Consider the following 23,212-nt stretch of genomic DNA (forward strand, 5'->3'; position numbering starts at 1 on the left):
GTCTAGTTTCTAACATTTTAACTTCAAAAAACCAACCAGTTTAAATAAAACAACCTAAGGAAAGACTCTTCAAAAGTAAACATAAAATTTAAGATAAATTTTGAAAGGATACAATCATGATTCTCATTATTACTCCTAAACAATTAAATCTGTATTTTTACTTGCTTCTTATTATTACCAATTCTCATTACCCAACAATGAGCCACAATAATTGCCATAAAATTATTCCACATTTTATATCTAATAAGACTAAAAATAGATCATGAACTTTTAAAAAATGTAAACAACCCTGGCCAGTTTGGCTCAGCGGTAAGGGTCGGCCCGCAGACCAAAGAGTCATGGGTTCGATTCGAATCAAGGGCACATACCTCTGTTGCAGTTCGGTCCCCAGCCCTGGTTGGGGTCGTGTAGGAGGCAACCAATCGATGTGTCTCTCTCACATCGATGTTTGTCTGTCTGTCTGTCTCTCTCCCTCCCACTCTATCTGAAGATAAATGGAAAAGTATCCTCAGATGAGGATTAAAAAAAAAAAATGTAAACATAAACCAGGACAATCTGATATGTAATATTTATGCCAAAAAATAAAAATCACAAGACACAAGAGGGGATTAAAAAAACAAATATGACCAATTATCAATCTATCTTCTCTGATATTTATGAAAAATAATTATTTAACATAATGTGCAAATATTTTCATAAGAGCAATAAGAAAAACTGGACACATTTTTCTGAAAAAAAAAAACTATATAAAATGAAGAGCTTCATGTGTTACCACTAACTTTGTGTTTCCTGCAAGAAACCATGTTTACTTATACATGCACGTATGAGCATTACAGCTAAGAAAATCTTTTAAATGTCCTTAAGAATACAGTTTATGGTCTTTTAAAAAACCCCAGCAATATTCATTTTCCAGGCAATATTATTTACACACCTCAAAATACATAATTTTCCATTTAAATATATTGCCATTTCTCCAGGCTTTTTTTCTTTTTCCGTATCTATACCTTTTAAAAACAAATGCAAGACACAATGCTTAGTACTACTAATTTCTATCCATAAGGCATTTAAAAAACATCTTCTCTTAGGACATAAACATAATATAGAAATGAAAAACAAACACAAAAGAGGTATAATAAATACATTTGTATGGACCTCCCCCCCAAAAGGAATGTATCAGCAACACCAGCTAACATAAATAAGATTCCCTGTTCATAAAGAAAGAAAGACAACCCAGTTAACCATTTCAGTGTTAAGTAGGAAAGAGCGCCTTTTTCCTGTTGTTTTTGAAAGGCAGAAGAGCGACATGGAAGAGGAAAGGCTGTTTAGGTTTTCTGTGTTTTAAGAAGAAGCATACACAAAAAACAAGTGTGGCGACAGAATACTTGGATGACATGTAATTAGTTATGAAGGTTAATACCAAGGCATTATTCTGCCTACATGTTTCCTTCTAAATCACATCAGATGCTTAAATTACAGGTCCTCTTGATATTCTAAATATTTTGCGGTGATGGATTCTTCCAGCTGAATTCCTCCACTGCCCATTAATGCAAATGCTGGATACATCGTGTGCGAACAGTCCACTTGGCGCTCATAAAGGCATTTCATGTGATCCATGTCGTAGAAACCCACTTTGCCTTTATCATAGTCAAGGAAAATCCCTATGCTTGTTGGCATGGGAAGAACTCTATTTTCAGGTTCATTAGAAGAAGTAGGTGACTTGGGTATAAAAAATTTCTTCATGCCTATAGTAACTAATGTAAAGCGTTGTGAAGAATCAAAACAGGCATCTTCACTTCCGCTGTCATGTCCACTGTCTTGCTCATATCTGAAACACAAAGCAGAATCTTACATCATTATCCATAGGCCTTCAAGTATCTGTGAAACATTTTACAAGACAACATACACTGATTTAACATTAAAATAAATGATGTATCAAAAACTTATTAAAACAAAAACATTACACATTGCCATTCAGAATGACACCAACACATTCACCCCAAATTCTGTCTTAAAATATCATTCACTTTTACCTAGATATATACACAGATGAGAATCTAAAAAATAACTTTGGCCTATCAAAAATAAAGCAGGGGACAAGGACTAAAGGACTTGTCAAAGATTAAAATATTTACAGCACACAACCATAAGTAAGAAAATATAAAACCAAGATGTGTGCCCCAATCCAAGGAATTACAAAGTAAATATACAGGCAGTGCATGATAATGCAGGAGGAAAAAGCATGTTTCATTCTCCTCCAAAGAACTCTAGTTCCCAACTGGGAAGTCTATACAGACCTACGATGTAGCAAATATTAGGAAGGTTTTTGTCCTTGTGGTATAAAACAGTAGAAGCTTATAGAAACTTTGATAAAAAGTTCCTTCCATTTTTTTCCTATGCTCAGTTTGCTTTTCATATATTTGTGATCATACGACATCAACCATTTTAATAAGTTTTTTTAACTTCTAACATTCCTCATGTTATACACTTTTTAAATAAGATTAATACTAATAATCTATCAAGTGGACATGCCACTATGTTTAATTAACCATTTCTCTAATACAATTTTCATTGTATGTCAATTTCTAATCTTTGTGCAAAAATGTTTCCTATTACTCAGATGGTTAACCTGGGATTCTTCATGTAAGTGGTGAAAATTTTTTTGTCTGGGCTAATTTACCTTACACCATCTAAAAAAATTAAACTGCATTATCTCCACTAGTCAATCTCTTAAGAAACTGAAATTCTTTGCTGTGGAAACATGCTGAGCAAGACCCAATTCTGTAAAGTATTTATGGTACATTTAAAGAAAACTTCATCCCAAAACAAAACAACAACCTAATATCAATTGTGCAGTATGGCAATTAGATGCATTTCACTGTATACATAGTTTTTATCACATAATTAAGGCAACTGATGTGACTTTCAAAATTTAAAACTGCAAAGCTATATCCTAATTAAGAGGTCTCCAAAACAGACGTATTTACTCATGGCATCATAAATTAATTGCTAATTCTCCTTATTTCCTGTGTGAATAAAGAAACCTGACTCCTTTTCTTAGCCAACCACATAAGCATGGCCAAAACTCCTGAATCTAAGAAGTATACTGGAAATATAATAAGAAAACCCAGGTCTATTTTCAAGCTTATCTTGCTAAACAAGCATCTTTACATTTTTAAAAATGATCAAGTTCCAGATCAGTAAAAACTAATGTACCTTGGACTAACTGCATCCCGGGGAGAACGAAGCCACTCTTGCAGTTTATCACTGGAGGCAACTCCCGCTTTCACCAGGTAAGAATACGGTTCCACACGGAAGGCCCAAAAGTGTTTCCCTTTTGTAATTCCAACATCTCCAATGATGTAGTCTAAGCTTGTGTAACAACCCACTTGGATACGTTCCGCAGCGAGCAGAAGGTTAAATCCAGCTCTACTCTCTACACGGTCTCTCTTCAAGTTCAGCAAGAGGTGTTCATTATTATAGCCACATTTTTCATCAAAGAGAAAATTGAAAACTGTAAATAAAGTTTAAAATTGGTCTAAGAAATATGTTTTAAGCATTTCTATAATTTACAGTTAAATATGATAAGTTTTTCAAATAGAAAGCACTGAAAAGAGACAAGAAGTATCATACTACCCTATACCAAACTATGACGAACCAAAACCCCAACTTAGAGATAACTTCCAGTAAATCCTCTATACCTGAAAATCTTTAGTAACCTCAAAGGCAGAAGAAAATATTTTAAATATGAGAAACCTTATGAATGTGGTTCCTTGGAATAGGTATAGCAAATCTATCCTAAGTATTTCACACTAGTGGATCTTTTACCCCTAAAATAAAGGATTGTATATTTTCATAATTATCTATATAGTTTCTTAAATATTTACCCCAAATATTATAAATTTGAAAAATAACAGCAATTTTAATAACACCTTTTCTTTATTCATCATAGCAGACATGGAAAAAGTGTACAGTGTAAAAAAAGCAAGCACAGGCTCTGTGTTCAGAGAGATACGGGTTTGAATGCCTGCTCAAGCATTTAACTAGAGTTTAACCTAAACTTTCATGTCCTCAGCTAGAAAATGGAGAGAACATCACTTCTCGTAAGTATCAACTCACATCCATTAAGTGTAACATTAGCTGCCAGTCCAGAAATTGGGGACAATCCAAATGTCCATTAGCAGATGAATGGATAAAGAAAATGTGGTTTATTCTCTCTCTCTCCTCGCTCGCTCTCTCTCTCTCTCTCTCTCTCTGGAATATTACTCAGACTAAACAAGGAAGAAAATTCTGATAGCTGTGCTACATGGATGAACCTTGAAATCTGCCAGTCACAAAAAAACTGAATCTATTTCTATGAGGTAACTAGAATAGGCAGATTCATAGAGGAGAAAGAACAGAGGTTACCAGGCTCTGCAGGGAGGGAGACTGGGGAGTCACTATTTAACGGGCACAGAGTTTCAGTTTGAAAAGAATGAAAAATTCTAGAGATGTGAGTGGTGGTGGTTCGCACAACATTGTTAGTGTACTTAGTGCTACTGACCTGTACACTTAAAAATGGTTAAAATGGTAAATTTTAACTATATTATACCACAATTTTCCAAATTGCCTACTGGCAAGCTAAAACCATTCTCCATATATAACTGACCATCCCTTCTTCCTGGTAATGCCTATTGTGCCAATGTGGTAAGTCATTCATGCTTCCTTTTGATCTCAAAAGTCTCCCAGTATGCGAAATAAATTTAAGTGGTCGCCCTGTTCATATAGCTTCTCTGAGGAAAGGAAGACAACCTTTAACACTTCCTTTCTTCCGTCCCCCTCCTCCATGGACTGAAAACAGTAGCTCCTGTCAGGCTCCCACTTTCGGTCAGAGACGAAAAGAAAGCCAAGACTGCATAAACTACAAAATACTTACTTAGCAACTGCAAATCCATTCTAAAACTCTCTATTGGATTTTATTATGATTCAAGAAAAATAATTTCAGCCAATCCCATTTATTTGTATCCTAATTTTTTAAAAATTAGCCACAGTGCCCTGGCCGGTTTGGCTCAGCGGTTAGAGCGTCGGCCTGCGGTCCAGAGAGACCCGGGTTCAGTTCCCGTAGGGGCGCGGACCTCGGTTGCAGTTTGTCCCTGGCCCTTGTTGGGTGGTGCAGGTGGCAACCACTCAATATGTCCCTTTCACGTCAATGTTTCTCTCTCTCTCTCCCCCTCCCACTCTATCTGAACAAAATATCAAAAAATGTCCGTGGGTGAGGATTAAAAAAAATTAGCCACAGTGTGTATCAAAAACAAATAGTGGATAAGTATACTTTGAACAAAAAGGGAAGGAAGGACGACAGACTGCACAAAATAAGGATACATAAGCGACTAAAAATGGGCAGGGCCAATGGGGTCCAGAGACCAACTGACAGAGCCTCTAAGGCAGAGACCAACAGGGCGAAATGTCTGCCTGTGAACCACCATAGGCACAGCCTTGGTCTCAGCATCCCTTATCCAGGTAGACATTGTAGTGAGCATCAACTACCCTGTGAATCATTCCCATGCTACAAAAATCTAAAGACAACCTGCAAGTAGTATCAGTGGGTTTAACTTGAAAGGGGGAGCAAGGTGGCTGGGCAGGGGAAGTTTTAATATGGGGAGAAAGCTATCCATGTGGTTCCAATATATCCCCATGTGCTGGGAATCACTGTGTTAGAAAATCCAGACAAATCTAAGTTAGGCTAATTATATTTCATATTATACCCATACATTTTAAAAATATCTGTCTAGATCCTATGTTCTAGAGAGTTCTATAAAATGATAAAAAATATAAATTATACTATTTAAAACTTGTAAGGTAGCATTTATGCTATTTTAATCCCAAATTAATAAACTTGATCTCTCAAATATCCACCTTTAATGTTTTTATCTACTTGATATCAGTAAAACATCAGCCTACATGGTGATGTTCATGTAATCAGTCTATATGTAAATCCTATCTGGGTATGGTATCTACTTTTCTAGAATGTTTGACAAATGAGAGCTGCTTTCACTGTAGGTCTACATCGAGACACTGACTATTTTTACCAAGGTCTCTTCCAATGCTATGCTCTTTTTATTCCCAGTGGTTACAATACCTGGAGCTGGAGGAGTATGAAGAATCAGTTCTCTGCTGCAAGGACTACAGATTGAACCCTTGTAGGCTCGTACTCTGAAAGCGTAGTTACAGTTACTCTCAAGTTCTGAAATAACTTTATTTGTGCCACAAACTTCTATCTCATTCCAAGACAACATCTCTTCATCTCTATTAATCTTCCGATATTCGAGGACATAGCTATCAGCTTTATCCTTTTCTGGATGGTGCCAACTTATCAAAGCATTGTTATAAACTTTGCTCTCTTCCTCATTGATCTCTGGCACATCTATGCCTGAAAGAATTATGAAATAGAAAACAATGTTAAAATACTGTTATTAAAGGACCTATGTTCTACCTCAATAAAACTGTCCTGACAATACTTAAATGACTTCTGTACTGTTCCATTTTCTGAATTTGTAATTCAATGTATAAGAAAAAGAATAATTCCTGTGTATGCAACAACATGGATGGACACTTCAGACATGCTAAGTGAAATAAGCCAGGCACAGAAAGTTAAACATTGCAGCATGATAGAGTCATCTAAAACAGTCAAATCATAAAATCAAAGACTGGAATGGTGGTTACCAGGGCTGGGGGAGGGAGAAATGGGCAGTTATTAATCGACAGGCATAAAGTTCCAGTTAAGCAAGATGAATAAGCTCTAGAGATCTGCAGTACACACTGGACCTAGTCAACTACTGTATGCACACTTAAAATCTGCTAAAAGGATAAAGTCTCATGGAAGTTTGTTACAAAAAACAATAAAACAGAGATTTCAAAAAGGTATATTTGCATTTTTAACTAAAAAGGGAAAGAAGAATGAAAATTAAGACAAATATTGAAAGACTCAATTTTAGCTTTAGATATTACATTGATTCTGCAACAGTATAAATAAAAAATTTAACTATATGCCTTCAATTTTCACCTACTGAATAACAACCCTCAACTTTAAAATGTTAATTTGTGTCCTCCTAGAAACAATTTTTTTTTAATCCTCACTTGAGGACATTTTTGCATTTATCTTCAGATAGAGTAGAAAGGAGAGAGGGAGGAAGAAAGAGAGAAACATCGATGAGAGAGAGACACATCGACTGGTTGCCACCTACACAATTCCATGGGGCCGAGGACAAGCTGCAACTGACGTATATGCCCTTAGCAGGAACCGAACCCGGGACTCTCTGGTCCATGGACCAACACTCTAACCACTGAGCAAAATCAGCCAGGGCTAGAACAATGATTTTAATAAATATTTCTTTCATATGTTTTCCATAGAGTTGCAAACAAATTTAAATATATTTTTCTTAGCATAAACATGATTTTTGTAAAAAAAATTAGAAACTACATAAAACATGCATAAAAAATTTTTAAGTAACTCAAAGATAATCACTACAATAATTTTGTGCAGCTACTACCAGTATTTTTCTCCCAGTGACATTCCACTGTAGGGATAATCAACATTTAACTATTTTTAAAAATATGCTTCTAATTTTCCACTAAATATACAATGGTTAAAATATTACAACTAAATCCTTGTGCATATCCATAATGCTTTCCATAAAACAATCCCAGTAAATTTAACTATTTGGGTCATATGGTTTAGAATAGCCTATAAAAGTTATACATGCATGCGCACACACACACACACACACACACACACACACACGTACATAAACTAACACATTTTTATCAAATCACAGAGATGTATATGAAATGGAAAGCAGAAGTCTCCCTCTTCTTATCCCCTAGTTATATGTATCAATGAATAAGCATGTTTGGGTATGGTACATTTATGCAATCATAATGAGATCTATATCCAAAATATATTTTAGAGTGAAAAAAAAAAAAAACACTAAATCGAAAATAACAAGACTAGTATGGCCCACCCCACATCCCTCTCTTTTTTTGAAACATAGCTTATTTTAAAAATGTGCATTCAGAAAAAGAAAAGAGAGAAGAACATCATCCATCAGCCAGAAGTTGGGTGCCTACTTTCCACTGTTATACACTGGGATAACCCAAGATTACCCACTCCCAACTTATCTTTCCAAAGACTATTTTGGGATCCCCAGGGGAGGGAGGCCCTTGTACTCCTAAGTAAACTAGCTATCTGAAAAACAATTCAAGTATACCTTTTGGAAAAAAGGGGAGTATAGTAAAGTGAAGTAGAATCAGCATTTGAAAGAGTAACAAATATAATACTTGAAAAACAAGACTGTCATAATAAACAAGATGAGCATATATCTGAAAGGAAATTCAGGTATAATTTTGAAAAGAAAGTCACAGTAATAATTCTTCAGAGTTTTGTTTTTGTTTATGCTCACTCGAGGACATTTTTCCATTTTTTGTTCAGATTGAGTGGGAGAGAGAGAGAGGAAGAGAAAGAAAGAGAGAAACATCAATGTGTAAGGGACACATCGAATGGCTGCCTCCCACACTTGGGCCAGGGACAAACTACAACCGAGGTACGTACCCTTAGCAGGAACCGAACCCAGGTCTCTCTGGACCGCAGGCTGATGTTCTAACCACTGAGCCAAACCGGCCAGGGCTTCTTCAGAGTTTTTAACTTTTAACAAGACAAATTTTCTTTGATTGAATGTACAAATCCATATATGTATACCTATATAATAATTAGACTATAAGTATACCTTTCTAAGGCATGTAATTGTTCACCATCACTAGACGAAACATCTGAGGGGAATGCAAAGGTGAGAAAATAAAGAGGAAAGGTAGAACGCCCTTCTGGGGAGCAGCGAAACACAAACATAAGCAGTCTTATTGGCTGAATTGAGTCTCCCCAAAATTCATGTGAAGTTCTGATCCCCAGCACCTCAGAATGTGACTTTATTGGAAATAGGTCTTTAAAAAGGATAAGTTAAAATAAGGTCATTAGAGTGGGCCGTAATCCAATATGACTAATATGACTGGTGTTCTGATAAGAAATTTAGAAACAGATATGTATCGACAGAAGACCACATGAGACACAGAAAGATGACCATCTGCAAGCCCAACAAAAAAAGGCCTCTGAAGAAACCAACCCTGCCAACACCTTGATCTTCCAGCCTCCATAATTGTAAGAAAATAAATTTCAGTTGTTTAAGGCACCCACTCTAGATATATTATTTTAGCAGCCCTAGCAAAGTAATACAGCAAGATAAACAATCATCTTAGAGTCAATTTTAGCCTGAGGATATCTAGGTTTCTACCCTAGAGAAACTCACACACATGTGCACAACCACCACTGACGAAGATGTTCAATACAACATTGTTTTATACAATAAAAGAAAAAATAGAAACCATTTTCTCTCAGTAGGGAAATGATTTACATAATGAAATACTATAAATAGTTAAAATATAGTTTTAAACCAAAACTTTCTGTATTAACAAATATCTACCTTAAACTTAATTTTTAAAAAAAGCAATTTACAAAAAGAATATATACAATTAATTTGATACCATTTACACAATGTTTAAAAACACAAACCAACAGAATAGAGCTTTGTGTGTAAAAACACGTTTTTTTAAATATGCATTTATTGGTTTTTTGGGGTTTTTTTTGAGAAACAGGAAGAGAGAAATAGAAACATTGAGGTGAGAGAGAAACATCTATCAGTTGCCTTCTGCACACCCTCCATTGGGGATTGAGCGCACAACCCGGACATGTACCCTGACTGGAAATTGAATGGACCTCTCAGTCCATGGGATAACACACTCAATCCACTGAGCCACACCAGCCGAGCATGGTTTCAAAAACACAGATACAGTATGATTTAAATTATCATGGTTCTGGGCAACTGAGATGCTGCTTCATAATGTTCAACTGAAGAGAACTTGTGCTTTTTCTACACAGTTCAAATTCAGACTAAAAGAATGTGGTTTTGCCATTAATAAAACTTACCACTAGAGAAAAAGGACAATTCTCCAAGAAGTTCTGTTTGTTTAGATGTATTAACAACATAGTCTTCAAAAGAAGTCTGGGCCGCAGGTCTAAAGCTCTTCAAAGATTCTGTAGCTTTCTGTATTCTGCAGACAGATATAATTTATATAAAAATGATTTGTTAAAAAAGGTAAATCAGACTAGTATCTGCAATATGATTAACAAAGGAAAACCTCACTCAACATTGAAGTTAAGCATGAAGCAAAAGACACTTCACATAACAGCGGCATTATGAATGAACCACTTGGAGCTAAAGTGGAATGAACAGCAGTAGTGAATGACACTGCTAAGGAGATCCTAGGTGAAAAGTAAGATACCTGAGGTGGAGTTGTTTGGCTGTCTGTACGAAGCAAGACTGATCCGTCTCCTTAAGCACTTCTTGAGCATATCCCACAAGTCCATTATTCTCTAAAAGTCCCTGATATTCTTCCATTTGAGTCTGAAATTTGTCTAATCTGAGTTTCTTCGAAGCATCGATTGCTTTCAAAACAGATGATTTTCTCTCTTCTAGAATGTCAAAGAGCTTTTCAAAATGTGTAATAGCATCTTCTTTAGCCCTTTCTCCATTACACTATCATAAAACAAGGAAAGCATTATCTCATCTGCTAAATCCCAATGTCTTTTCACAAAATAACCAAAATTCAACAAAACAAACCCAAATATTGTAAAGAAAATAAATTCTGTCTGACTCTAAAATTTGACATCAAGGAATGATCAGCAAGGAATGATTCACAACTTTTATTTAGACATACATTGTAATTTATAGCATCGTACCTTCCTTAAACTTTTAATCTCCAAAGTCCAACAATAAATGAGGTATTTAACTAAATAAGAAAATAACCTTCAATTTGAATACACAGGAAACTGAAGCAGAAATTAACTGATTCAACCAAAAACACATGAAAATACAATTCTGGACTTTTTCATCCATTTCTAATTAAGATTTTTTTTTTTACTATTTCTACCCTATTCCAGTTTTTTAAAAAAGTAAAGCAGAGCCATGAAACTCAGTAAAATGACATCCTTTACCAAGATATAAAAATGCAACTCTTCAAATAATATAATTTAATTATATAAATCCTATGTGACTTTGTGCAAATTACTTAAATTCTTTATGCTTGAGTTTTTCTCTTCTAACAACTGGAGATAAGAGAAACCATTTAGGTTTGGAGTATTTTTGAAGATGGAAAAAGATTATTTACATAAAATGCCCACCGCAATGTCACATACTCTTAATAAACATCATTTTCACTGTACAACACGAGTATTCCCCTACTTTGTCAAGAAATGATCTTAACTGTAGTGCTTATTAAACATTTCTAACTTTAATAAAATCAGAGATAAGGCCATCAGGGCACTCATCATAACAGACCCTAAGCAGCAGCCAATAGAAAAAGGCTCCAAGAACATTCTTAAAAGCTGACAATACATTATAGAAGTGCACTGTGCATTTTCCAATGATTTCTGGCCAGTATTTATAATGAGAGAAAAATGTTTCCAGATTCCCTTCTGTTTCCTAACCCCAACAACCAAATATTTAAAAATGGATCAGGCGGGAAGACAGAGGATGGTGACATTTGGGTAGTATTTCAATGACCTATCAAGACATTAAATTCAGAAATATCAATATATGTAAGAAAGAGCTTTTTTCCCATCTAAATATTATTATAGATAAAAAGATGGTATCACAGTTATCACTGAGTAAAAATAAAAAATAGAGATAAATTCTCTATTGTAGAAAATTCTTACTGATAAGACTACAAATGCTGCTTAGGTCAAAGGTACAAAAATAAACTAAATAGCCCTGGCTAGTTTGGCTCAGCAGTTAGAACATCAGCCCATGGACCAGAGAGACCTGAGTTCGGTTCCCGATAGGGGCACGTACCTAGGTTGCAGTTTGTCCCTGGCCCTCACTGGGGTTGTGTGGGTGGCAACCAGTTGATGTTTCTCTCTCTCTCTCTTCCTCCCTCTCCCCCTCCGCTCTATCTGAAGATAAATGCAAAAATGTCCTCAGGTGAGGATAAAAATAAATAAATAAACTAAATAATTTCTCTAAGATCCCAAGGAATCAGTGTCTACACCACATGAAGAACTGATGCCTGAGTTCCTCGATTTTCAATGTAGTGACTGAAAAACTCCCGAGCGTGTATTGGGTGTCCCTTATTTCAGAAGAGCAGCATGACTGAGAACCAGCAGAGAAAAACAAACCTAAGATAACCCAAGACATGATCCCTAAAGCAACCTAATAAATGGGATAACTTGTTATGGGTTAGGGGTAATACCAATCAGACAAAAATATAAAAACAAAATTCCGGGGTCTATAAGATGGCGGTGGGCAGGACTGGAGCGAGGGTGAGTGTGTGAGAGTGTGAGTGAGAGTGTGAGTGGACATGAGTGTGGACGAGCAACCTTGAGCAGTGCAGAAATGTGGGGCAGAGGGTTCCTGTGTTGTGCACAGGGAGTAGCTGGCTACTGCAGTAAGCAGCTTGTCAGGGCGCTTCTCCCTGCGCCACTGGAAGGCACACCATTCTGGAAGATCCCTGGTCTTCTCTGGGAGGAGGCAGCAGTAGCAGCTAGGGCCAAGCGACCTGAGTCCACCAGAGTGCCTCGCACCATCGGCCCAGTGGACCCCGCTGTGTCATTGCGGACCAGCGCATGGTAGCGGCACTGTCAAGGTGCCTGCTATGGAAGCCACAACTGGCCAGGAGTCAAGCACCGTCCCCCACAGCAGCAGCCTGATCAGAGCCGAGCACCATCCCTTTACAGCAGCAACCTGATCAGAGCCAAGAACCACCCCAAGCAGCAGTAAGGCCAGTTGGGAGCCCAGCATCTTCCCCCACAGCAGCAGTGACTAGGCAGGAGTGGAGCCCCACTCTAAACAGCAGAATGCCAGTGGGACCCATGCACCCCAGAAGCACACCGGGAGGACTCATGCACCCCAGCAAGGCATCAGCATAATCCACGCACCCCAGCAGTAAACCGGCAAGACCAAAGTGCCCCAACAGCACACCAGTGGGACACACGCACCTCAGCAGCACACTGGCTGGACCCATATGCTGCAGCAGTGCCTACCATGACAAACCAATAGCAGCCGCCAGTTGTCAATCCTCCAGGATCCACAGCAGGCTAGAGGCGCCACACACCAAAACAGTCTGGGAGGTACAGCAGCCTTATTTGATAAACACAACCTGCCTACGCATCCCAAAATCCCTCACCAGGCCTAGAACTTACTAGATGGCTAAAATGGTGAGACAAAGAAACAACACCCAAATGAAAGAAAAAGAACTACATAAAACGGAAGAAAGCAATTTGTCAGATAAAGAATTCAAAACAATGATCCTAAGGGCGCTCAAACAATTATTAAGAACTACAAGCAACTTAATGAGATTTATGAAGAGCTCAGTGTAAACTACATCAGCTTAAAAACAGAGGTAGACCTGGCCAGTGTGGCTCACTGGTTGAGCATGGACCCATGCACCAAGAGGTCACCAGTTCAATTTCCACTCAGGGCACAGGCCCACGTTGTGGGCCAAATCCCCAGTGAGAAGCATGCAGGAGGCGGCCAACCAATGTTTTCTCTCATCAATGTTTCTATCTCTCTCTCCCATTCCCTTCCTCTCTCTCTAAAAATTAATAAAGAAAAAAAAAAGTGTTTTAAAAGAGGTAGAAGCTATGAATAAAAATCAAGAGGAAATAAAGAAGAACATACCTGATATGAAAAATACCTTAGAAGGATTCAATAGTAGATTAGAAGAAGCTGAAGACTGAATCAGCGAGTTAGAAGACAAGGTAAAAAAAAAAAAACAAATAGAGTAGCAAATGGGGAAAAAAATTAAAAAGCAGGAGGAGAGTTTAAGGGAGTTTTGGAACAATACAAAATGTAACCATATTCACATCATAGGGGTACCAGAAAGAGAAGAATCACAGAAAGGAATAGAGAACCTGTTTGAAGAAATAATGACAGAAAACTTCCCTAATTTGGTGAAGGAAAAAGTCACACTAGTCCAGGAAACACAGAGTCCCAAGCAAGATGAACCCCAAAACACCCACAGATAAACACATCATAATTAAAATGGCAAACATTAAAGACAAAGAAAGAATCTTAAAGGAGGCAAAAGAGAGACAGAAAATTGGAGCTCCCATTAAACTGTCAGCTGATTTCTCAATAGAAACATTGCAGGCCAGAAGGGAGTGGCATGAAGTATACAAAAGTAATGAAAGTCAAGGGACTGAATCCAAGACTACTCCATCCAGCAAGGCTATCATTCAAAATTGAAGGTGAAATAAATAACTTCACAGACAAAAAGAAAGCTGGGGGAATTTATCATCACCAAACCAGCACTGCAAGAAATGCTAAAGGGACTACTATAAGAAGAAGAAATAGCCCTGGCCGGTTTGGCTCAGCGGTTAGAGCGTCGGCCTGTGGTCTGGAGAGACCCGGGTTCAGTTCCCGCTAGGGGCACGTACTTCGGTTGCAGTTTGTCCCCGGCCCTGGTTGGTCGTGCGGGTGGCAGCCACTCGATGTGTCCCTTTCACATCGATGTTTCTCTCTCTCTCTCTCTCTCTCTCTCTCTCTTCCTCTCTCTCCCTCCCACTCTATCTGTACAAAAAATGGGAAAATGTCCTCGGGTGAGGATTAAAAAAAAATAAAAATAAAAAAAAAGAAGAAGAAATAAAGAGAGAGAGAGCACAGGCATAAAATAAAAATGGCAACTAATAAGTATCTATCAATAATAACTTTAAATGTAAATGGCTTAAATGCTTCAATCAAAAGACATAATGCGCCCTGGCCGGTTTGGCTCAGCGGTTGGAGCGTCCGCCTGCGGTCCGGAGAGACCTGGGTTCGGTTCCCGCTAAGGGCATGTACCTCGGTTGCAGTTTGTCCCCGGCCCTGGTTGGTCGTGCGGGTGGCAGCCACTCGATGTGTCCCTTTCACATCGATGTTTCCCTCTCTCTCTCTTCCTCTCTCTCCCTCCCAGTCTGTCTGTACAAAAAATGGAAAAATGTCCTCAGATGAGGATTAAAAAAAAAAAAAAAAAAGACATAATGCCTTATTGCATAAGAAGACAGGAACCATATATATGCTGTCTACAAGAGACCCATCTCACAACAAAAGACTCATGCAGAATAAAAGTGAAGAAATAAAAAATTTTTTTCCAGGCAAATGGAAATTTAAAAAAAGCTGGTGTAGCAATACTCATATCTGATAATAGACTTAAAAACAAGGGCCATAAGAGAAAAAGAAGGTCACTACATAATATTAAATGGATCAATCCAACAAGAGGATATAACCTTGATATACACCAAATACAGGAGCACCAAAATATATTAAAAAACTTCTGGAGGACTTCAAGGGAGAGATCGATAGCAACACAATCTTAGTGGGTGACTTTAACACCCCACTGAAACCACTGGATGGATCTTCTAGACAAAAAATTAACTAGGAAACAGAGTTCTTAAATAACCAAGTAGATCAGTGGGATTTAATTGATATTTACAGACTTTCACTCCAAAGCTGCAGAATATACATTATTCTCAAGTGCACAGGGGACATTCTCAAAGACAGACCACATGTTAGGACACAAACTAAATCTCTGCAAATTCAAGAAGATTGAAATCATATCAAGCCTTTTCTCAGATCACAATGGCATGAAACTAGAAATAAATTACAACAAAAACATTCAAACACATGGAGGCTAAATAGCATGTTATTAAACAACAAATGGGTTACCGAAGAGATCAATGAAGAAATTAAAAACTTCCTAGAAACCAATGAAAATGAACACACAATACAAAATCTATGGGATGCAGTAAAAGCAGTCCTGAGAGGGAAGTTCATAGCACTACAGGCCTACCTCAAGAAACAAGAAAAATTCCTAATTGACTTTCTAACCCTACAACTTAAAGAACTAGTAAGTAAACAAAACAAACAAACAAAACAGAGCAAATAGAAGGAAAGAAATAGTAAAAGTCAGAGCAGAAATAACACAGAAACTAAAAAAAAACAATTCAAAAGATCACTGAAACAAAGAGCAGTTTCTTTGAAAAGATAAACAAGATTGATGGACCCTCAGCCAGACTCATCAAGAAACAAAAAGGAGGACCCAAATAAACAAAATCAGAATCGAAAGAGGACAAGAAACAACTGACAGCAAAGAAATACAAAAGATCATTAAAACCTACCACAAACAATTATATGCCAGCAAATTGGACAATCAAGGCGAAATGGACAAATTTCTAGAAACACAGTCTCCCAAAACTCAATCAGGAGAGACAGAAAACTTGAACAGACCAATAACAACTAAGGAAATTGAAGATGTAGTCAAGAAACTTCCAGCAAACAAAAGCCCAGACCCGGACAGCCACACGGGGGAGTTTTACTGAACATTCAAAAAAGAACTAACACCCATTCTCCTCAAACTATTTCAAAAAATTCAAGAAGAAGGAAGACTTCCAAACTCATTTTGGGAGGCCAGCATAATCCTAATTCCAAAACCAGATAAAGACATTACAAAGAAAAAAAACTACAGGCCAATATCCCTGATGAACATAGATGCCGAAATCCTTAACAAAATCGGATCCAGCATTACATCAAAAAATTATTCATCATGACCAAGTGGGATTCATCCTGCAAGGATGGTACAATACTCACAAATCAATAAATGTGATACACCACATAAACAAAATGAAAGATAAAAACCGTATGATCATATCAATAGATGCTGAAAAAGCATTTGACAAAATCCAGCACCCATTTCTTATAAAAACGCTCAGCAATGTGGGAATAGAGGGATCATATCTTGACATAATAAAGGCCATATATGAAAAACCTACAGCCAACATCATATTCAATGGGTAAAAACTAAAAGCATTTCCCTTAAGAACAGGAACAAGACAGGGAAGCCCACTTTCACCACTGTCATTTAACATAGTACTGGAAGTCTTAGCCACAGAAATTAGATATAAAGAAAAAATAAAAGGGATCCAAATTGGAAATGAAGAAGTGAAACTGTCATTATTTGCAGATGATATGATATTGTACATAAAACACCCTAAAGACTCAGTCAAAAATCTACTAGTTTTAATAAATGCATCTGGCAAAGAAGCAAGATACAAAATTAACATCAAGAAATTGATGGCATTTTTATACACCAACAACAAAATCACAGAAAGAAAAATTAAAAAAACAATCCCATTTACCACTGCGGCAAAAAAATTAAGATACCTAGGAATAAATTTAACCAAAGACTTTGTAAAGGACCTATTCACAGAAAACTACAGGTCACTGAAAGAAGAAATAGAGGAAGATATAAAAAAGTGGAAGCATATACCTTGTTCATAGATTGGAAGAATTAACATAATTAAAATGTCCATAGTGCTCAAAGCAATTTATAGATTCAATGAAAACCCTATCAAAATATCAACGACATATTTCACAGAACTAGAACAAATACTTTAAACGTTTACATGGATCTAAAAAAGACCACAAGTAGCCACAGCAATCTTGAAAAAGAAGAACAAAGTAGGAGGAATCACAATACTGGATATCATGTTATACTACAAAGCCATTGTAATCAAAACAGCCTGGTACTGGCACAAGAACAGGCATATAGATCAATGGAACAGAACAGAGAACCCAGAAACTAACCCAAGTCATTATGCTCAATTAATATTTGACAAAGGTGGCAAGAGCATAAAAATACCCTCTTCAATAAATGGTGTTGGGAATATTGGACAGCTACATGCAAAAAAATGAAACTAGACCATCAACTTATACCATACACAAGAATAAACTCAAAATGGATAAAAGACTTAAATGTGACTTGTGAATCCATAAAAATCCTAGAAGAAAATGTAGGCAACATAATTTCAGACATCACACGCAGCAAAATTTTCACTGATACAATGTCTAAGGCAAGAGAAACAAAGGGAAAAATGAACACATGGGACTGCATCAAACTAAAAAACTTCTGCACAGCAATCAAAATGGTAAGGGAACCCACTATATGGGAGAGCATAACTGCCAATGATACATCAGATAAGGGGTTAATTTCCAAATATATAGAGACTCATATGACTCAACAAAAGGAAGACAAAGAATCCAATTAAAAAGTGGGCAGAGGACCTAAAAAGACACCTCTCCAAACAGGACATACATATGGCCAAGAGACAGAGGAAGAAATTAGTTCAATATCACTAATCATCACAGAGATGCAAATTAAAACAACAATGAGGTATCACCTCACACCTGTCAGAATGGCCGCCATCAACAAATCATCAAACAAGTGCTGGCCAGGCTGTGGAGAAAAGGGGACTCTAGTACACTGCTGGTGGGAATGCAGACTGATGGATCCACTATGAAAAGCAATATGACGTTACCTCAAAATGTTAAAAAATGAATTGCCATTTGACCCAGTGATCCCACTTCTAGGAATTTACCCTAAGAAACCTGAAACACCAATTAGAAAGAATATATGCACCCTGATGTTCATAGCGGCACTATTTACAATAGCTAAGATCTGGAAACAGCCCAAGCGTCCATCAATTGATAAGTGGATAAAAAAGTTGTGGTACGTATACACAATGGAATACTATGCAGATATAAGAAAGTAAGATCTCTTATCCTTTGATATGACATGGAGGGACCTGGAGAGTATTATCCTAAGTGAAACAAGTCAATCAGAGAAATACAAATATCACATGATCTCACTTATTTGTGGAATATAATGAACAAAATAGACCCAGAAACATAGAAGTAGGGCACAGACTGACAAACCTCAGAAGAGGGGGACATGAGTGGGGGAGGGAAGAGATAAACCACAGAACTTATATGCATGTATGCGTAACAATGGGCATAGATGACAATGCTGGGGGGGGGGGGGTTGGGAGGAGGGTGTCAATAGGGGGAAAAGGAGAAACATCTATAACAAAAAAATAAAAAATAAATAAAATTTTTTTTTATTTCACTTTTAACTTACATGGAAAAACAACTAATTTAGGGTAGTGAATGGAATTAGTGAATATCAGAAAAAGAATATTTTTTTTAAAAAGCAATACTGGTAATATAGTGCTAATTCACATAATTTCTCAATTTTAACCCATCTTTGAAAAAAATTTTTCAGGAAGTTAACAGTGTCATACTAGTCAAGATACTTTTATATTTAACTATAACTTTCAAAGTAATCATAGGAGTAATGAATGGTTCTTCAATTTATTTCAAAGAGAAAAAAGAAACAGGCATTAAATGAATATTTGAAATTTTAAAATAACTCAATCTTTTCCTCTTTTACTATATTTTCTAAATGCTTTAAATTTTTCTAAATTTTTATTGAAATATAATACACAAGCAGAAAAATGCACATATGTATAAAGGGTCAATGAATCTTTGCAAACACGCCCATATTACCAGCATCCAGATTAAATAAAAAACCATTACCAGTATCCCAGAAGCCACCCTTATAACTTCCCCAGACATTAATCCTCCTTGTCTTCAACAACTCCTATCCTGAGTTCTAACAGTATCATCACTTTCACCTTTTCTTGGTACTTTTTGTGAACAGAATCACGAAGTATGCCCTTTATATCTGGCATCTTTCAATAGTATTGCAAAATTTACCTAAATTGTTGCACAAAGTTGTAGATACTCATTCTTACTGCTATTTATATTCCACTATTGAAAAACATTTGGATAGTTTCCGCTTTGTGGATATTATAAATAATGCAGCTATGAACATGCTAATACAATTCTTTTGGTGAATATGTGCCAGGTATATATGCAGGAATATCTGGAATTTTAAATAAACCTAGTTCTATCCATATATAGTACATTTTTCAAATGTGATCTGTTAATTTTGTAAACTATAGATAATTACAAAAGCTATCATATTTCCCTCACGTTACTACTTTTGAGACCTTAACTGTCACATAAAGAGTCACTTTCCTCTGTGCTCCAATGTTATTTAATCACTCACCTCTATCACAGCACTGATCACACAGCATTGTAATTTATATTTTACCTTTGTTTTCCTAGTCCCAGAAAAGCAGAAGTGAAATCTAACACTACTTTGTACTCTCACTTCATATACTACCCTCAAATTTTTATAAATGAAAAAATAGTTATATAGATCAATATGCAAGCCAGGTTATTACTTACCTCTGTTTCCTTCATTAGCAAGTTTAGTTCAGAAATCTGACTCTTCACTTGGCTCTCCTTGCCAATAAGGTAATCAATATCCTTTGAAAGCTTTTCCTGTTGGAACATATTAGTAACACAAATAAGCAGAAGTAGAAGTTTAACACAGGCCTTGCAGAATTTTTTTTAAATATACAGTACTTCTCTTCTTTAGCCTATGATGGAAAGACTGTAAAACCAACTCTGACAATTAGTTATTAACCCAGGGTAAATACCTTCTGGACTTGAGCACACAGGTCCAAGGATATGATATATAAGAGATTAAAGCAGGTTGAGATAAAGAACAAGGTAGTAATTAATGCTCAAATCAAAGATCCTAAATACACAAGCAGTACATTTTTGATAGCTCATATCACCCCCAGAACTCTTCCTCCTAAGACTCCTAAGTAAAGGGAAAAGTAGCAATTCAAATAGTATGGCCTTCCATCAGACTTTATAATTCACTCTCATACACACACCCCATCCGCACCCGCAACACAAATAGGAACAAAGACTGTTCCAAAATAATCTTCAAAGCCCATCTCAGTGTAGATATTCATTAAACAATTATATAATACACAATAATGCAAATATAGATTTATAAAAAGTAGAACTCATTAAGCTTCCAGAGCTTACTGAATAACTTGTTTATAAAGTAGCCATTTTGAAATTAGTAGTTTATCATAGAGATAACATCATAGGTTTTGGTACAATCCCCCAGTCCAACCCTGAAAGAAAAACATAACATTCCTTAAGTGTATTAAAAAACTAAACATAAAAAACCCTGAAGCACCATGGTACAGAGTTATAACAGACCAATGTATTCAATCTAAATAAGAATCAGAACATCCAGAAAACGCCTCCCAAGCTATAGCATTTACAGGCTCTGAGCATTTCCAAGTCAGTGCTGAAGACCTGAATGAAAAGCGGGGGTTAGAAAAGAAAAGGGACAGAGATCCAACTGTTAGGAATTTAAGAAGTTAGCCTCCAACCTATGTCATCTTCCTATTTGTTTTTACTTAGACCATGCAATAGGGTAAGAAAACATGTGCAGAAATCCAAGTGACAGGTCTGATAGGAGTCGTCTTTAATTCTTTGGAACACCCAGCAATCAGACACTGAGTTTTCTTAATTGGCTCACTGGAGAGACAGAGGAAGAACCTCCATCAGGCAAAGAAACAAGATTTCTGAGGACCAAAGGTAAGAATAGATCAAGAAAGAAACTGTAGGATGTAAAGGATATAGACAGAAAATCTTGTGTGTCTTAATCCAGCATTTTACAGATGAAGAAACCAAAGCTCACTGAGTACAAACTGTGTCGTCAGTAGCTGAGGGAGAACCTCCTCCCTGCACAGCACACGAACCACCATTCCACAGGCTGAGAGGTACTTCCTTGGTGCCAAGCTGCAAGATGGCAGTTCCTCCAATATGTCCCTGTCAGGTCCATGCTAGGACCAGAGTGGGGGGTGCAGATGGTGGCGTTCTTTATAGCTACAGTAGCAAGAAGAATTTGGCCATTTAAATGGAAGTAGGGCTTGCTTTTAAAACACCTTAAATTAGAAATACAAGATAGGCTACAGAAAAATAGATGGGAATTCAGAAATATGGTGTAAGGTCTAAAAGCACCAGGGGTCACTCCCAGTGAGCTGTAACACTTAGACAGTCTCTGGCCAATTATAGCCTTTATCTGGGACAGCTCCAGTCTTCTGTCCCTCAGACCCAGGCAGTCTGTTAAGACTAGATCAGTTTTAACCAAGAAGCAGTGATCATTTATTCATAGGTCTCCAAAAAGTATAAGCACCAGGCACTGAGGAGAAAGTAAAACATGAAGAAGAAGAAAAACAAAAGCCATGCTCCTACCTTCATGAAGTTTATTTATGGGAGAAGCAGTGTTAGATCCTTTAGCTATATTAGGGCCCCAGTTCTCTAGGAACTGACCAGAGGCTGACTGCTCAAGGACCCAAAAATTGCTCAAAAGCTCTCCCATAGAGCAGTGGTTCTCAAATGCTGGTGTGTATCTATCTCCTGACAGCGAAAACAGAATACAGGGGACCAAGCTCCTTGAGGTGGGAGAGGACTTGACTTCTGTAGTTTTATCAAGTATTCCAGGTGATTCTAATACCCACCAAAGTTTGAGAACCACTGCCTCCCTCTTTTAATCAGGTCCTCGATCAAAGGTACCCAAAGAAACACTAGAGTTAATAAAACAAAGGAGAAGAGAGAGAGAGAAACTCATTCAATGGATTCCCTGAAACCCTTTTATGTGAGCAGGCTAGGAGAATAATACATAACCAGTATTGTCCTTTACTCTCATGGGTTATATAATTTCAAAGATGATATCAGCTTTGCTATACATATCTGAAATGTTCAGAATAAACTGTTAAGGTATATAATGTTACATTTTAGTCAAGTGCCAAATTATTTCAGCAAATACTACTATTCACAACAAATTTCACATACCCTAAAATACAGAAGCTATATTACTTTCTCATTCAATGGGGACTATTTCTAGGGATGTTTACATTTTGTACTTTCTTAGGTCCCACTTTCTAATCATTTGTCTAAAATCATAAACCCAATACTTCTAGAAGAAATAACAGTACATACATAACAACCTTCTTTTTGTTGTTGTTGTTGTTGTTGATTTTAGAGAGAGAAAGAAGGAGAAAGGGAGAGATACAAACATTTGATTAGAGATTAATCAGCTGCTTCCTGCAACCCTCCACTGGGGATCAAGCCCACAACCCGGGCATGTGCCCCGACCAGGAACTGAACTGGCAACCTCTTGGTGCATAAGACGATGCTCAACCAACTGAGCCATACCGGCTGGGCCATAACAAGATTCTTAACTCCCTTCTAGAAATTTATAGAAATAAAGAAAAATAAAACTAAGAATAATTCCTTAGGAAATATTCCTCAATAGAATGTAATTACTAATTACTATAACTATAATTGTAGAGTGGAAAACTGAAGATGAGCTACTAACCAACTCT

The 23,212-nt window shown here is 36.9% G+C and overlaps 1 protein-coding gene across 4 annotated transcripts in view; it reads right to left on the reverse strand.

Annotated features, from left to right (window-relative positions):
* Positions 1 to 532: 532 nt before the first annotated feature.
* The window catches only part of TRIM36 (tripartite motif containing 36), a 49,515-nt gene continuing 26,835 nt past the window's right edge, over positions 533 to 23,212 (reverse strand). For 3 of the 4 annotated variants that reach the window (XM_036279545.1, XM_036279542.1, XM_036279543.1), the window contains 6 exons: positions 20,202 to 20,297; positions 10,366 to 10,619; positions 10,010 to 10,134; positions 6,116 to 6,406; positions 3,214 to 3,511; positions 533 to 1,825 (listed from right to left, as the gene is read on the reverse strand). In XM_036279545.1, coding sequence (XP_036135438.1) covers positions 1,471 to 1,825; positions 3,214 to 3,511; positions 6,116 to 6,406; positions 10,010 to 10,134; positions 10,366 to 10,619; positions 20,202 to 20,297 — 1,419 coding nt within the window. In that variant the 3' untranslated portion in view covers positions 533 to 1,470. The remainder of the gene's footprint in view (positions 1,826 to 3,213; positions 3,512 to 6,115; positions 6,407 to 10,009; positions 10,135 to 10,365; positions 10,620 to 20,201; positions 20,298 to 23,212) is intronic. The other variant, XM_036279544.1, reaches the window with a different exon arrangement.

This window comes from Molossus molossus, unplaced genomic scaffold, assembly GCF_014108415.1.
Source record: "Molossus molossus isolate mMolMol1 unplaced genomic scaffold, mMolMol1.p scaffold_m16_p_3, whole genome shotgun sequence".
Lineage (NCBI taxonomy): Eukaryota > Metazoa > Chordata > Mammalia > Chiroptera > Molossidae > Molossus > Molossus molossus.